Genomic DNA, 15558 nt, shown 5'->3' with positions numbered 1-15558 from the left:
CGATAGCGTGCATAGAAGAAAAAGAGGCATCAGTTGTTTGCTTTAATGACTAACAGATCACGAAGTGCTCCTCCCTTTGCTCACGCGCAGGACAAAGAGCGGCGGCACCGAACAAAAAGAGGGAGTCGGAGATGCGAAGTGCTTTTGTTTGGTTGGTCGCCTCACCTCTCGTCTTTTGCGCAGTCGCCCGCTCTCGAGTGGGGCGGTTTCTGCGAGTGCTGCGCATGTGAGTGAGGAGGGAGGCGTAGTGGTGGGTGGAGCCTCCTCGTGCTCTCCTTGTCGGAGCCATGCTAATTAAATCATAGCGGGGCGGGACACGGGCGTGCTTGCGGACGGGGGAGACGCTACTCACGGGCTGAGGTCGCTCTCGGCGTCAGAAATCCTCACCGTCGAGCGTGTGATGCTTTCCGTCGTTTTCTCCCATGGGAGTCGAGTAGGTTGATCATAACCTGTTCGATGAAATGCGGAAGAGGCAGCACCATAATATTCACTGGCTATTTAGTAGTATTATTAGTAATCCCAAAAGATTAGTCGTTAGAAAATACCTCAAAAAAAAAAAAAAAGGCTTGTGGAGAGGGAAAAAAGCAAAAAAGAAAATCCAGTATTTTATTTTGGCAACACGACAAGGAAACTGCAGCAATCTGTTCATGAGAGCACGAGTGTTTGGTGCAGATGTTGTTATGAGTGGAAAGGAGGAGTTGAGTTGAGTTGATGAGAGCAGTGTTGTTGTGATGGGTTTAGTGGTGGATACCACCAAATGAGACATCGCCTATAAATGTGCTCCATTTGGCCGCTTACTTCCATTGCCAACCCAGTCGCTGCCTTCTGCGCGCGGTTGCTGGGGAAGACGACTTCCGCGCCCGTCTCCTTCATCTTTCCTCTGTCCTCCTCCGGCAAATGGAGTTGCAGAGGCGCAGAAGCATCTCGCTCCCGCAGGTACCGCCGTTGTCATCACCACTGCCACCCCTCCCTGTCTTTCTTTCTTTCTGTGGCAGGATCGCCGTCCTCTTTCACCGCTCCATTCGGCAATTAGCCATGTTCTTGTTCTTTTGCCTGGCTTAGATCGAAGCCACTGTAATGTCTCCGAAGAACTTCCCATTCTTCGTGTGAAGGATGATGCGAAGAAGCGGAGCAACTTTGGTGCATTGCGTTCTCGTTCATCTACTTCCAGAGTTCCTCCTCAAAAATCCCTTTCCCCCCCCTAAAAAGAACCATTTTTCCCTGTACACAGAGAAAAATAGGAAATTTATCTCATGACGTTTGATCTTTCATCTTCTTGAGTTCGATACAGGATGAAATCTACGCGAAAAGCATTTCCTTCAAAGATCCTTCTTTTTTTTTCGGAAGGATCCGTTTTTCGCATTTATATCCTTCGAGAAACCAGAAATTTCACTCGTTGAATCTAATTTTTCTTCTTACTCCCTGAGTTCTTCTCCCGCAACCAGATTCTGGCGACATGGCTGCTTCTAATGGCGGCGTACACCGGACCGGCAGAGTGCATCAGAAGGACGAGCCGCTTCCACGGGGAAGACGAGGTTGACGGCAGCGGGGCGGTGGAGGCGTTCAAGTACTCCGCCACCGCCTGCCGGGCCCACACGGCGTCCCTGGCGGACTTCGGCGGGGTTGGCGACGGCGCCACCTCCAACACGGAGGCGTTCTCCGCTGCGGTGACGCACCTCAACCAGTTCGCCTCCGACGGCGGCGGGATGCTCTTCGTCCCCGCCGGGCGGTGGCTCACCGGGCCCTTCAACCTCACCAGCTCCTTCACCCTCTTCCTCCACCGTGACGCCGTCATCCTCGCCACACAGGTAACTCACCGCTGCGTTCCCCTCCCCGCCCCCACCATCCTCTCTGTTCATTCCTTCGAATGAGTAACACAGTTTGGAGGACTTATATTCAAAATCTAATAATTTAAGAACATATAAATAAATAAATACCATAACACCTTTTGCTTCTTTTTTTCTTTTATTCATCTATTCTTTCTCTTTTAATTCTCAGTTTCATTCAATCAATATCACATTTATCCTTCCAGATTTTAATATTGCACATATATATATATATACACATATATATCCTTCCAAAAAGATAGATTATGCATACATAACCCCTGCAAATCTACTACTGGAACAGGACATGAACGCATGGCCAATCATAGATCCCCTTCCCTCTTATGGCAGAGGGAGGGATGCCGCTGGTGGAAGATACAGCAGTCTCATTGGAGGATCAAACCTCACCGATGTTATCATCACAGGTCTGCTGCAACCTTGCTTCTTCTAATCTCCAAGAAACTACACAGATTATGATTCTTCTCTCCCAAATTGCAGGGGACAATGGAACCATCGATGGGCAGGGCGCCTTCTGGTGGTCCAAGTTCCATGGCCACAAGCTCAAGTACACGCGAGGCTACCTCATCGAGCTGATGCACTCCGACCAGATCTTTATATCCAACCTCACACTCCTGAATTCTCCTTCGTGGAACATCCATCCGGTCTACAGTAGGTCTGTTCTGTTCATCTCCTCAGCTAAATTCCCTAAACATTTCTATGGTTTGCGACTGAAAGCAGTCGATCGATGCAGTAACATCGTTGTTTCCGGGATCACGATCCTTGCGCCGGTTCATTCTCCCAACACTGATGGGATCAACCCGGGTAGGCACTCGTGCTGCTCCTACCACTTGTTTGCAGAAATTTCAGGCTCTCATGTGCTTCTTGATGTCGCAGATTCCTGCTCCAATGTGCGGATAGAGGACTGCTACATCGTCTCAGGCGACGACTGCGTCGCGATAAAGAGCGGGTGGGACGAGTACGGCATCGCCTACGGCATGCCGAGCCAGCACATAGCCATTAGACGGCTGACGTGCATCTCGCCGACCAGCGCGGTGATCGCGCTGGGTAGCGAGATGTCCGGGGGGATCCAGGACGTGAGGGCGGAGGACATCACCGCCATCAACTCGGAATCCGGCGTCCGGATTAAGACGGCGGTCGGAAGGGGCGCTTACGTGAAGGATGTGTACGTGCGACGGATGTACCTGAGCACGATGAAGTGGGTGTTCTGGATGACGGGCAACTACAAGTCCCACCCCGACGACAAGTTCGACCCCAACGCGATCCCCGTGGTGGACGGGATCAGCTACAGCGAGGTGACGGCGTACAACGTGACCATGGCGGCGAGGCTGGAGGGGATCCCCAACGCGCCCTTCACCGGCATCTGCATCTCCAACGTCACCGTGGAGTTGAGGAAGGCGAGGAAGCTACCGTGGTACTGCGCCGACGTCGAAGGGGTCTCGAGTGGGGTGTCGCCTGCGGCTTGTGCGTCGCTGGCGGATCAGGGTGACGGAGCTCAGCCGTGTCCGTTCCCCACCGACGCCTCGCCCATGGACGACGTCCAACTCCAGGAGTGCACGTACGTGAAAGCCATCAGTGCTTGACGTGTATGCTGCGGCTTCCTCATGCTTGATGTTGGCATGAAGGTCTTACAACAGTCAACTATTCCTCCTCCTCTGCAATGTCAACAAAATGGAATTATTGAAGATATAAAATGCAATAGTTATTAATATAAAAATAAAATTTAGAATGCAATGAAAGAGTGTTAAAAAAGTGATGAATATAATATAATGATTTCATAATGGGATCTGTATCTGAAAGATTTCATAATGGGATCTATATTTCAGTGATCATACTCAACTCAACCTGAAGATGGAAACAAACAAAACCAAATGGGTATCATCCAAACCATTCTCAGACTAATAACCGAAGCAAATTCTACGTCTGATTAGATAGAAACTAAAATTGGACAATCTTTTAATTGAAATGCAAAGAAAGTTCTTAAAAATTTCGTCTCGAACTTATAGTAATTGGCTATCAAAATTCTTAGTTTAACTTATAGTTCTATAAGTTGTGAGCGAAATTAGAGTGACTTTAAGGATTACAAAATATTTTTGTTTCAATTAATCTTTTTTTTTAGATAGATGTGTTAGTATATATTTTTTAATTATACGACACAATAGATTCACACAAAGAGAAAAAATCGATTAAGGTATCAATAATTACATGATTTAGTTTATATAAGGTATTATCAGAAGGTTCGTCATGATTTGTAAAATATCATTAATCCAATCTCATTACAAGATATTAATGATTCAAATGAGTGATTGGTGGAAGAAATGAGTGTAAAGTTACAATATATCAAAAACTATATTGTATTTAAAGATGAGAACTTGAGATGAGAAATGTAACAAATCTAAGGAGTAAAAAACTACAAACATATATAAGACATACGACGAGAGGAAAAATGAGTACAGAAGCCTCAAGTTTATCTTCTATCGGTATCAAAAAGAAGAAAACATATTTTTATGAATATGGACAAGAGGAAAAGAAAAATGATATATATATGAGAATGATGATGTTAATTATGATAAATTTAATGTAAAATCTTATTGTTTTAAGTCTTTTGACATCTTTATTATTAGAAGATGAATAATGCAACTTGATACCTTAGATCTTTTTAATTTAATATTATATTTTTATTTATATAATTATATTTATCAATTATAATATATATTTTATTATATTTAATATTTCAAAACATCTTGAATATTTTGGGATCTCGATGCTTTTTGACGCCTAGACGCTTTTTGACGCCTAGTACTTTTCAAATACCTGGTACGAAGGGCAAGGACAATACATGATTTATTTGGACACCCAATTCAATCTCGTGACCAAAGATTTAACTACCATCGAATCTTCGTGTAATTTGGAAGAGGAGATCATTATGCCTGTGATATGATTGTAGATTATGATATCAAAAGATAACTAGATAATGTGGTATGGGATAAATGAGCAGTATGAGTCTATGCAAATATAGATAACCCAATGAACTGCCAAAACAGTTTGTATTGGGTGCATGGAAGAACCATAACAGACAGTAGATGTGGCCTTGAATTCTAGTCAGTATTTCTATTGCTGTTAATGCAGATGAGTAAACTACAAACAGAGCATATATGAAATGGGATGAAGCAAAAATGTGAAGAAGACAAAAAAAAGAAAAATAAGAAGAATTGGATTAACTAAAAACTATACAGAAGCTGCGGTTTATAATTAATGGAATTCAGGCAATAAGTTCTAGAAACAAAAATATCATACTATTGTCATAAGCTGAAGCATGTCTTCAAATTCATTATCCATTCAAGCATTTCAAGCTACATTAATGTGAAAAAAATATAGGTGAGATAAATTAGATGGATGAAAATAGAAAGGTGGCTAACTGTTTTCCTTTTTTTCTCAAATAATATGCACTGCTCCCTATATCATAGCATGAAGATGGGGATTGATTGAGATCCTGCCAATCAATAGTATTAAAAAGTCTGTTTTGTTAGTGTCAATTTTTGGGTTTGATCATAAACAATTATGTCCATTGGACATGAAGAACCCAAGACCAACTTTTCATAGCCTATCACAAGTTGATCACAAGCCATTCACTAACCATAATGTCATGCTTTGGAGTCTTGACCACAAATTTTAGTTCAGTAGCATGGTGTAATCTGGCATGTGTAATACAAACTGATTGGTCTCCAGTTTTAGTTTACAATAAAGTGAGATCTTTTGACAAAGTCCATCTGTATCAAATAATGCAGACACATATGTATGTTTTAGAGAAGAGTAAATGATCAATTGAACAATCATGTTATATTGGCTCTTCAGACAAAAGTTATCAATTCAATGTATAAATTAAGCAAACATAAATGATAAGAAACATAATAAGACGTAAAGACAGACAAGCCATATATATAGTTTCCTACTGATATTTCAACATAATAATCACATTGTCAAAAAAGACTCAAGGTGATTAGATTGCCCTAATAACGACTTCTAAGAAGCAGTTGATAAAGGAACATGACACCTGCAATAACATCCTATGCAAAGAGCACAAACTTCTCAAATAGTAAATTACAGATTCGGCATTTAAAGCACTGTTTTAGATCCTGAGGATCTGAGTTTTACCTTATTTCCTCAAGCCTCGTCTTGACTTCACGTCACAGATTTGTGAATGAATCCGATGAGATGACCAATGATTAGCTTTCACTGGCTTTAGGTGGCTTCAATTCAAAGAGTAATCATAATTACAAATGCCAACAGCAAGCATCAAACAGAAAAACCTAGTATACTGGATCTGGGTTGAACTTCAGTGATTCTCTCCAGATAAGTTCTTTAATATCTTCTTCAGTATATGATGGATGTTCAAAATCAAAGTTGAATGGAGTTGGGCAAAAGGGCTCATCATTAATGTCGTGGAGAGACGCCAAGAATGGATGGTGCAGAGCTTGGTCAACTGCCACAGAGACACATTGGTATATTTTAAATATAACACAAATGACTAAAGCTTTATAATAACCATTAGAAGCTGCTTATACCTGTGATTCTCTTGCTTGGATCAAATACAAGCATTTTTTCCAGTAAATCAATTGCTCCATTTGACATGGTGGGAAACCTAGCACAAAAATTTTGCCTTGGGTATTGAGGAAGTGATCTCACATATCTACGGGCATTGTCACTTCTGAGAAATCCAAGGCTTGAGTCATCAGGTGAGCCTATTAGCTTCCCATGATGAAAATTCAATGAGATGTCAGATTATTAGCCATAAGAAATAATATACTAGTTAAGTGAAATGCTAGGCAAAAGCCAAATTTGAATTAGAAGTGAATGTTCAATTATTAATTATTTAATTTATGGTATTCAAAAGTAGAGATGTTCATTTACCTTATTGACACACAAGTTTTCTGAATTATATATACAAATGATTATTAAGAAGCACATCAGTTATCTCACCTAGATTCAATTACTTACACCACCAGCATAATATGGAATTTCACTGTAATTGGATAAATGAGTATGCTATGTTATTTGGATATCGGAATCTCTACATGAGAAATTGCAATTCAGATTATAGTCACACCAGTTCTTTGGTGGACCAGTATGTACAAATCAGTGCAGTATGGTGCGGACTAGTAATGACCAATACAAGTCAAAATAACAACCATCACAAACACATGTTGCTTCTGTACAGATTTAACCATGGATATGGTTGCAAAAGATAGATTTCAGATATACCAAACAAATGTCTGTGTCCAACAGAACAGAAAGGTATATGTGCCTGACGATTCCAATTTGGCAGTTATTAATGGCTTTAAAACTTACTCCAACAGTTTAAATATCTCATTCTACACCTATGACATATGTGATAGCCTCAAGAAATACATAGTAAATGAAAGGTGGCCCAGTTTTGATTAATGTGATCAGACAGCCTATCAATAAATTGTAGAACACAAATTTTTGCCAGGTTTAGATGATTTCATAAAGAAAATTCAACATATGGTATTGCAACTTACCTAGGTTTTTTTATGGTACACAAACCTACAAACAACAAAGAGGTGAAGTAGAATGAGATATCTATTAAATACAGAACTGTCAAAAAAGTAAACCCAGCAGAAGGAAGCAAGCAACTAAGTAGTTATTGGGAAAGACAAAGTAGATATTTAGCAACCACTTAATCATCATAAGTAATAATGTCACTTATACAACATTTGCGGTATCACTAACAAGATAAAGAATTAGGATCAATATGTTTGAGTTGATTGATAACCAGCATAAAACAGGAACAGAAAATTTGTCTGCAAGTAATTAAAGTAGAAGAAAGATTATTTAACTGTGAAATACATCTAAAATTGTACCTCGGTTATCAGCCTTAACTGATGGACATAGTCCTTTCCAGGAAATAAAGGTTCTCTGGTCACAATCTCACCAAGTATGCAACCCACTGACCAGATGTCAATAGCAGCAGTGTACTCTGAACAGTTAAGGAGCAGTTCAGGTGCTCGGTACCAACGAGTGACAACATATTCAGTCATGAAATCTGCCTCAGATGTTGTTCTTGCCAATCCAAAATCTCCAATCTTAAGGTCACAATTTGCATTCAAGAGCAAATTGCTAGGCTTAAGATCACGGTGCAGGACGCTTGCTGAGTGCACATATTTCAACCCTCGAAGTAATTGATAAAGAAAAAACTGCCAACAATAGTCAGTGTCATGAAAGCCAGAATTGCAAGTTGAAATGACAAGCTGTCAGGGAGCAAAACATGTATGGAAACTAAGGTGAGTGATAAAAATCTGAAAAAGTTACTAACCTCAGCAAAGACTAAACATAAAATAGTAAATTAAAAGATATATTTGCCATTTATATTTAATAATAGCAATCGATATTGGAAAATCTTGAGCAGAGAAAGTCTAACTGTGCAACAGGGTTTGCTAAGGATTTACAAGTCACCAAGAAAGAATCCTTGACCATTTTAATAATTGAATTCTGAATATTGAGATTACATCATTATACTTAGAAGCAATCTCCTAATATGAAGTAAAAAGGTCTTAAGAATGCAGCACAAGAAGAAGATCAAAAGTTTCTCCAATCTTATCAAAGTACAAGGATCAAGAACTTCTAAATTAACAGAATATCAAACGAAACTTACATGCATAACTAAGGGGAAAAATAAGTAAGAGAAGTAACATTAGAAGAGTTAGAGAAGGAAAACAAATGCAAATAACATTAGAATGATTAAAGAAGGGAAAAGGAATGCAGATATACTCCAGATTTTATCATGAATATTCTTCTCAGTAAAGTACTTATAAGATCATGTGTGAAACAACATTTGCCTTGTCAGAAAAATATTACAAAAATGATGTGCACATATAGCTAGAATATATTTTGTTGGACTATTTATGGCATAGAACATAAATAAAATCTCATAATGTTTGACGTCCAGTATTAATTGTGTGCAAATATGATGGCAAAATCTATAACAGATACCAATTTGCAGCTAAATCAAGCACAAAGTATGTATTATTTCTGATTTATTGACATTTCCTCCAGTAATTCTGGATCATTCAAGAGAACCAATGAGGCTTACATCTTACTAAATATTCACAATTCTTAGAGCTTTATGATAAAAAAAAAGCAGATCATACTAAATATGATATAGAACTAAAGAAGAACTACAATTCTTTCAAGTAGGTTCCCTTCACAAAGAGATTGCTAGCACCAAACCTGGCAATGGTCATCGGTCAATGCTTGCTTGGAGCGAATTATCTGATGAAGATCAGTATCCATTAGCTCATAAACAATGTAGACATCATTGAAATTTTCCCTGTTTGGAGGGCGAATGATGTCCTTAATTGCAATAACCTGCAGCCAAAATAGTTATCTCAATGCATAAACACTACAAAGGCAAGGCTGTAAAGCAACAATTCAAAAACTGAAACATATTAATATGTTCATGAAAGATAGAGTGCCCTTTAGAAAATAAAACTCTCTTTAAATATGGCTTAACTGCAACCTTATCAAGCTAAGCACATGGAAGACTGATCAAACTCAAATTTCACAATGTAAGATTAATCTACTACTTCCAAAGCAGTAAACAATAACATAAAATAAGTACAAATTGTTGAAATAGTGAAGTAAGTATGGGTTGATCTTTCTCGAAATAATTCCGTTTGAGTTAACTGCTAGATTAATAAAAAAATTCCATAGTCTTTTCAATTTAATTTGATTTAGTTATCTTAGCCCAGGACTAGAAAAGTGCCCATGTGATAACCATCTTATTCTCTTGAACACTACAAAGTGTGTTTGGTTGTATCTATAAATACCAGAGAATAGCATGTCAACCACAACACTGTATGGTATACATGAGAATTAGTAGTACCACCCTCTTTCCTTTTTGTCACTATGTCTACACATACCAGGTTATTGAATGCTCAAATCAAACAAAAGCACTAAGATGTCTAAAAGCCTAGGAACCAATTTAACAATGTAAAGATGAAACCAAACCTAACTGAATCATCAATCTGTTAGAAAAAAAATGAATATTGGAATTTGGAAACTAAGAAGGATGCATCTTAAGCCTTTCATTAAGTGCATGGTCCATGCCATAAGCATGCCATTGAACCTGCAAAGTCAAGTGAGCAAGATATAGATTTTATGCCTTGTTGTGCCTTCTTTGTGCCCAGGAAAAAATTCAACATAATTAAGAACAAAACTTAATCATCAAGAGCCACTATAAACAACCAGTTGAATAAAAGGGACCAAGCAAAAAACATTAGCTAAGTAATAGAGAAGGCATGTAATCACTCTAGAAGTAAAGGTTATTATACAAAAAAGCATACCCTCATAGTTTTAAGTTGTCAGATAATAGCCTCATCTAATACGGACTCAAGATTAACTTATTTGAAGGCTTAAAAAAATGAATACTTGGAAGAAAACCAGCACGATTTATGTTACTCAGAATGAAACCTGTTGGAATGCCTACAAAAACATAGAAATTATTCCTGACTAAATGATCAAACTCAAAAAAACAAAAACAGCGCTAGGTTTAACCAAAATCACTTATAGTCTTGCATCATGAAGCAGAGTGAAACTTCATTATGAATCTGAACATGTTTCAGTATTACTGGTTACTAGTAAATCTTAGATTTTTTGTATTAGTTTTCTCTGAATTAAAGAATTAAGTCTTTTCAATGCTGGACAATGACTATGAGCGACGGAGTCATCCAATGTCAAATTGTCAGAAAATCCATTCAACTACCAGAAACACTAGGAACGAGATTGCAAATTAATTGAATTATCTTATAACTAAAAAACATAGAGAGAATATAAATGATGATGAAGTCATGTCAGCTTCATGCTGGACTTACATTTTCATGATCCATGTGACGAAGAAGCTTTATTTCTCGTAAGGTTCTTTTGGCATCAATTCTGTTATCAAATGCATTGCCAATCTTCTTTATTGCAATCTCTTCACGAGTCTGAGAATTCACTGCAGCACTAAAGAAGGGGGGAAAATAATATTTTTTTAATCATGGTTGTACCAAAGATTGATTAGAATAATTAAACTATTAATATAGAACATGACTAATCTGCATTGATGATATAACTTGTTGTCTTGTCCAAGCTATGCTTAACTTGGACCATAGGTGCATGACTGTTGTTGTCAAAGATCATAACTTAGGTGAACTGTGAGCACAAATACTCCATGATCATTTTTAATGAGATCTTCATTAAGAGGCACAAGTTGCATCATATCAGCAAACCTTGTGTAGTTCCATTGAAAAAGCCTTAATTTTTTTCCATCCTTTTATTATTTATACATGTGAATCAGGACAAACAAACAAGGTGCCTCCTCACTTTTGACTGCAGATGTTGAGTTCGAGAGCCAAACAGCTGGGAGCAAAGGCAGCCACAGATACTGATATAGCCGTGGCCAACCACAAGAAATAAAGGAATTAGGCTCATGGAAGACTATTCCAATATTTTTAGTTTTAATTACCTATGACAAAATTTGAGCCTGTGTGATGCCCAGTTAATCATGCTCATTTTATCAATTAGACTGCTCCGGTTTCTAGAAATGCAGCAATGAGTTTGCCTTCTGCATCACATTCATCAGCAAAACACAAAATCATACAGTATCGAGTTATTGAGGCAACATTAACTACGGAGATTAGCATGTCAACTTCCATAGAATAGAGAAGGCAGAGAACATGACAGAGATCGCATGTAATCACCACTTCTGTAAAGGTTTCCACATTCAAAAGCATAGCCCCTGTAGTTCAAGTGGTCCGATAATAGAGTGATCTAGTACGGACCTCTCAACCACAAGATCATTTAAAAGAAACTACCTCGTTGCCAGCCATCTCAAAGCCATCCTATTCTTCTCAATATTCTATCTTTCGAAGGGACTAAAATCTCAAGCTAACGTTACTATCATCAGCATAGTGTCTATCACTTTGCTGCGAGAAGTTTTGCCTCGGAGATTTACCTGGATCTGCCCCATTCACGATGCCAAGTCAACGAAACTCGGTACTACCGCATCAAGAATCACTCAAAATTGAGCCCTAACCTTCTTCTTCCTTTGAATTATTTCAATTCAAACCACAAAGTGAACAGTGAACACGAAGGGAAGAAAGAACCCAATTGGAACCAGACAACATCTCCATCACAAGCCTATCAAAGGGAACTCAAAGCAGCTCGAAAACCATAAAGAAGGAGACTTCTTGACTCACCAGACGATGCCGTAGGCGCCGCGGCCGATGGGGCGGAGCGGGGGGACGTACTTGGCGGTGACCTCGAAGAGGTTGCCGTACACGTTGTACTGCACGTAGCGGCCACCGTGCGTCGGGACGCCCTTGATGTGCCCCTCACCGGCGGCTGCCGACCCGCAATCCATGCCAAGGACCCTCCCTTAGGATCCTCCTCCTCGCGGTGCTCTTCTGCCTCCTCCGCCTCCTGTCCCTCCGACGACGAGCGAAGTTAAGGGAAATCCGGGAAGGGGAAAGTGGGATCTTTGGAGGAAGGAGAGCGGAAGGGGGAGGAGGGAGGGCGGAGAGGGGAAGCCCGTTGACAGAGGGGGTTGACGGAGTACTTTCTTCTATGCGTCGGTGGCTGCCGGTCTCTTTTGGTTGCCTCTCGTCGCTATCGATTCCACCATCCTATCGAGTGTGTGTGTGTGTCTTTGACCGGCCTGCAGCCAAAGTTTTTGTTTTCTGTTTTCTAAAGTATGATAACAGTAATTACTACTACAACAATAATAATACTGATGATGATGTGCTGCTAATTAATATTACACACACACATATATATATATACAACAACAATAATATCCTGCTCATTAATTATTACAACAATAATAATTATTATTATTATACTGATAACAATGTCTTATGATAACAATAAATTACTACAACAACAACAATAATTATATTGATGATGATATCCTGCTCATTAATATATATTATATATATTAATAAGTAGGATTATTGTTGTTGTTGTAGTAATTACTGTTATCATATTTTGAAAAATAAAAAAATAAAACTATTAGTAATTACTCTGTGTGATTTTTGTACATCAACTGTTGGGGATTTTTTTTTATTTTTTCTCAAAAGATATATTTATTTTATTATTTATCGATAGTATATTTTTTTTTATAATTTCATAAATATTCTTATCTCGAAAAGACAGGGAGAGAATGAAAGGGTAAGAATATTTTACAAGATAAAAAAAATGAGATACTATAAAAATAAAAATTAAAGATACTTTCTGAAAAAGAATAGAAAAAAATTCCAGGAAATCATCCCTGACTCTTAACCTATATGATGATATATATTAATCATCTTTGATCATTGATTTGTGTGCTTTTCTCAAATATTTGTATCTAGATGAATACTACTTGAAGTTGTCTTAAATGCTACATTTGTTTAAGCTAAATTTAAGCAACTATGCCCTTAGGGTCTTCTATAAGGATTGTAAATGACATTATAATCAAGAAAGAAATTGATGGAATGAAATGTGGAGAGGGGTATGCTCATAAATTATATTGTATTTTTAGGGATATTGGGTGTACACATAAATATACATATATTTTTAGTGACATGATAATTGCTTATACACAATAACATAATTTATATTACATTATAATTTTGTTCTTCTTGTTTCTTAAAACAATGTCTTAGGCTTTCCTAAGACATTGTCTTTTAAATGAAAAAAAAAGATAGTTAATTCCTCATTATTTTTTTTCTACAAGTAAAATGTCTTGGGTCCCAGCAAAAAACACATAGGAAAATACAAACACTTTGGGAGGTGGTGTAGTTATTGAAGGTTGCTGCTATTCATAGGGACCCTTTTATTTTCCCTTTGTTTTATTTCATATGATCAGTAATATCATCACTCACAAACATAAAGTGTAGGGTATATGCATGAGTTGGCATCACATGAATTTGTGAGTGACTATATTATTGGAGAAAAAGGAAAGGACAAAGATAAAAATGTATGCTAAAGATTAGCATGATGTTACTGAAGTTGGTTCTAATTAGCAACTTAATATTTTGGATTTAGATGATGTCAAATTATCATATCAATAAATACATGTTGATTCTTAAAAAGAACATTTTAGATAGTATGTGGTAAATTAGATTCAAATGAGAATCCAATAAGCCCTCTGACACAAAATTCTCATCACTTTCCTTGAGATTTCTTGTCAAGCATGGCAAAGGATTGAGGCAATGCAGTGAGGTGCACACTTCAAGGGATATTATGATAGATAATTGGTTTCAAGAACATGGCTTTCAATCAAATCAAATCATAGCATTCATGGTTGCGCTGATGAGGACGAGCATCAGATCACCCAGCATTTACTGCTTTCTTGCTTTTTCTTGTAGACTTTCGCATCTCCATTGTTCTTTTGATCTTTAAGTTCATCCTCTCTCTCTCTCTTTGTTGGGGAGTGCGAGGGAGACCGGAAAGGTTGGTTTCTGCGGTCTCATATTTCTCGCTGTTTCCAGAGGAAGCTGCCAAAGGAGGCGGAGAAAGTGATGGAACAGTAGAAGGAGCTGCTCTTGAAAGCGCCAAAGATCCCACCTTTAGCAACCAAGCCATGGAGAGGCACAGATGCAAGCGGTGCTACCGCCGCTTCGCCCATGGCCGCGCCCTCGCCGGCCACATGCGCTCCCACCACGTGGTTCCTGTGAGGTTTCCCTGCCCCTTGCCCTCCCCCTCTGTCGCCTCGTCTTCCTCACCTGTGGCTGCAATGGAGGCCGAGGAGGACGGGAAGGGGCCGGCGACGTATGCTATCCGCGAGAAGCGGGTGAAGAGCTTCTGTCTTGCAGACCCAGGATTCTCCTTCACCTCCGCCTTCGAGGACCGCGAGAGCGACACCGAGTCGTTCCTTCATCGCTGGCCCAAGCGCCGGCGCAGCGTCCCGGCGGAGACCCCTGCGGCGGAGCCACTCAGCTCCGTCTCTGACGTGTCTTCCGAGGAGGCCGTCGCTCGCTGGCTCATGCTGCTGTCTCGCGACGCGTGGTCTAAGTACGAGGCAGAGGAGCGCAAATCCAACGGCTGGGACGCGGTCGAAGCAGAGAAGTACGTGGAGGAGGATGGGATCGGATCCAGCTCGCGGCGGCGGCGCAGTAGATTCCGGTGCGGCACGTGCCGGAAGGTCTTCCGATCATACCAAGCTCTCGGCGGCCACCGCGCAAGCCACAAGAGGGAGAGGGCGGAACGCGTCCCGACCGCCGCCGTGATGCGGATCCACAGCGAGGATTTCTCTGGCGCTAGCGCGGCCCACCACGACGCCAAGCTCTGGCGGTGCCCTTACTGTTACCGGGTCTTCGGCTCCGGCCAGGCACTCGGCGGCCACAAAAGAACCCACCTTTCCTCCGCCGCCGCCACTTCCCCTGCTCCCCATCTTCCTCATCCTCCCTCCCCGTTCGCCGCCGCCCACAGGAACAATGGCGGCAGAGATCTCAATGTCCCAGCTCCATTGGAGGAAGAGGCGGAGCTCTCGCAACAGAGTTCGCACGCAAGTGACTTCCTGTCGCCAATTCGATCACCCTCCGAGACAAAAAAGACGCCATTTTGGCGGCAATTCGAACCAAATCCTAAGGCAAGGGGCAGCACCAAACTCCATTCAAGATCTCATCTTTTTGAAGCGAGCATAGGGAACGAGGATTCAATTCCATCAAGCTGA

At 40.0% G+C, this 15558-nt stretch overlaps 3 protein-coding genes across 3 annotated transcripts; 2 read left to right on the top strand and 1 right to left on the bottom strand.

Moving 5' to 3' along the window:
• The first annotated feature begins 779 nt into the window (after positions 1–779).
• Positions 780–3516, top strand: LOC103980695 (probable polygalacturonase). Its single transcript, XM_009397159.3, has 6 exons — positions 780–936; positions 1446–1808; positions 2131–2251; positions 2325–2499; positions 2578–2648; positions 2721–3516. The coding sequence occupies exons 1-6, from the start codon at positions 898–900 to the stop codon at positions 3425–3427; spliced, it is 1476 nt and encodes a 491-aa protein (XP_009395434.2). The 5' UTR covers positions 780–897; the 3' UTR covers positions 3428–3516.
• Positions 3517–5763: 2247 nt separating this feature from the next.
• On the bottom strand, positions 5764–12549 carry LOC103980694 (mitogen-activated protein kinase 2). The gene is made up of 6 exons (XM_009397157.3): positions 12101–12549; positions 10736–10865; positions 9093–9230; positions 7727–8059; positions 6410–6593; positions 5764–6327 (listed from the first exon to the last, which is right to left on the bottom strand). The coding sequence occupies exons 1-6, from the start codon at positions 12262–12264 to the stop codon at positions 6155–6157; spliced, it is 1122 nt and encodes a 373-aa protein (XP_009395432.2). The 5' UTR covers positions 12265–12549; the 3' UTR covers positions 5764–6154.
• A 1917-nt stretch (positions 12550–14466) lies between these two features.
• LOC135635084 (zinc finger protein ZAT1-like) lies at positions 14467–15558 on the top strand. Its single transcript, XM_065145933.1, has one exon. It carries the CDS (start codon positions 14467–14469, stop codon positions 15556–15558), a length of 1092 nt encoding a protein of 363 aa, XP_065002005.1.

Source organism: Musa acuminata, chromosome BXJ3-4 (assembly GCF_036884655.1).
Source record: "Musa acuminata AAA Group cultivar baxijiao chromosome BXJ3-4, Cavendish_Baxijiao_AAA, whole genome shotgun sequence".
Classification (NCBI taxonomy): Eukaryota; Viridiplantae; Streptophyta; class Magnoliopsida; order Zingiberales; family Musaceae; genus Musa; species Musa acuminata.
Note: the sequence above shows the minus strand (reverse complement) of the source record. Positions and strands in the feature narration are given on the sequence as shown.

What these genes read in the sequence shown, in the direction of transcription:
- LOC103980695 (XM_009397159.3), top strand. Translation starts at nt 898, where the DNA reads ATGGAGTTGCAGAGGCGCAGAAGCATCTCGCTCCCGCAG. An exon ending in CACCGATGTTATCATCACAG is followed by an intron (nt 2,252 to 2,324) that starts GTCTGCTGCAAC and finishes CCCAAATTGCAG; the next exon opens with GGGACAATGGAACCATCGAT. An exon ending in CACTGATGGGATCAACCCGG is followed by an intron (nt 2,649 to 2,720) that starts GTAGGCACTCGT and finishes TTGATGTCGCAG; the next exon opens with ATTCCTGCTCCAATGTGCGG.
- LOC103980694 (XM_009397157.3), bottom strand. Translation starts at nt 12,264, where the DNA reads ATGGATTGCGGGTCGGCAGCCGCCGGTGAGGGGCACATCAAGGGCGTC. An exon ending in GGCGCCTACGGCATCGTCTG is followed by an intron (nt 10,866 to 12,100) that starts GTGAGTCAAGAA and finishes CCCCTTCTTTAG; the next exon opens with TGCTGCAGTGAATTCTCAGA. An exon ending in AGTTAAGGCTGATAACCGAG is followed by an intron (nt 6,594 to 7,726) that starts GTACAATTTTAG and finishes CATCATGGGAAG; the next exon opens with CTAATAGGCTCACCTGATGA.
- LOC135635084 (XM_065145933.1), top strand. Translation starts at nt 14,467, where the DNA reads ATGGAGAGGCACAGATGCAAGCGGTGCTACCGCCGCTTCGCCCATGGC.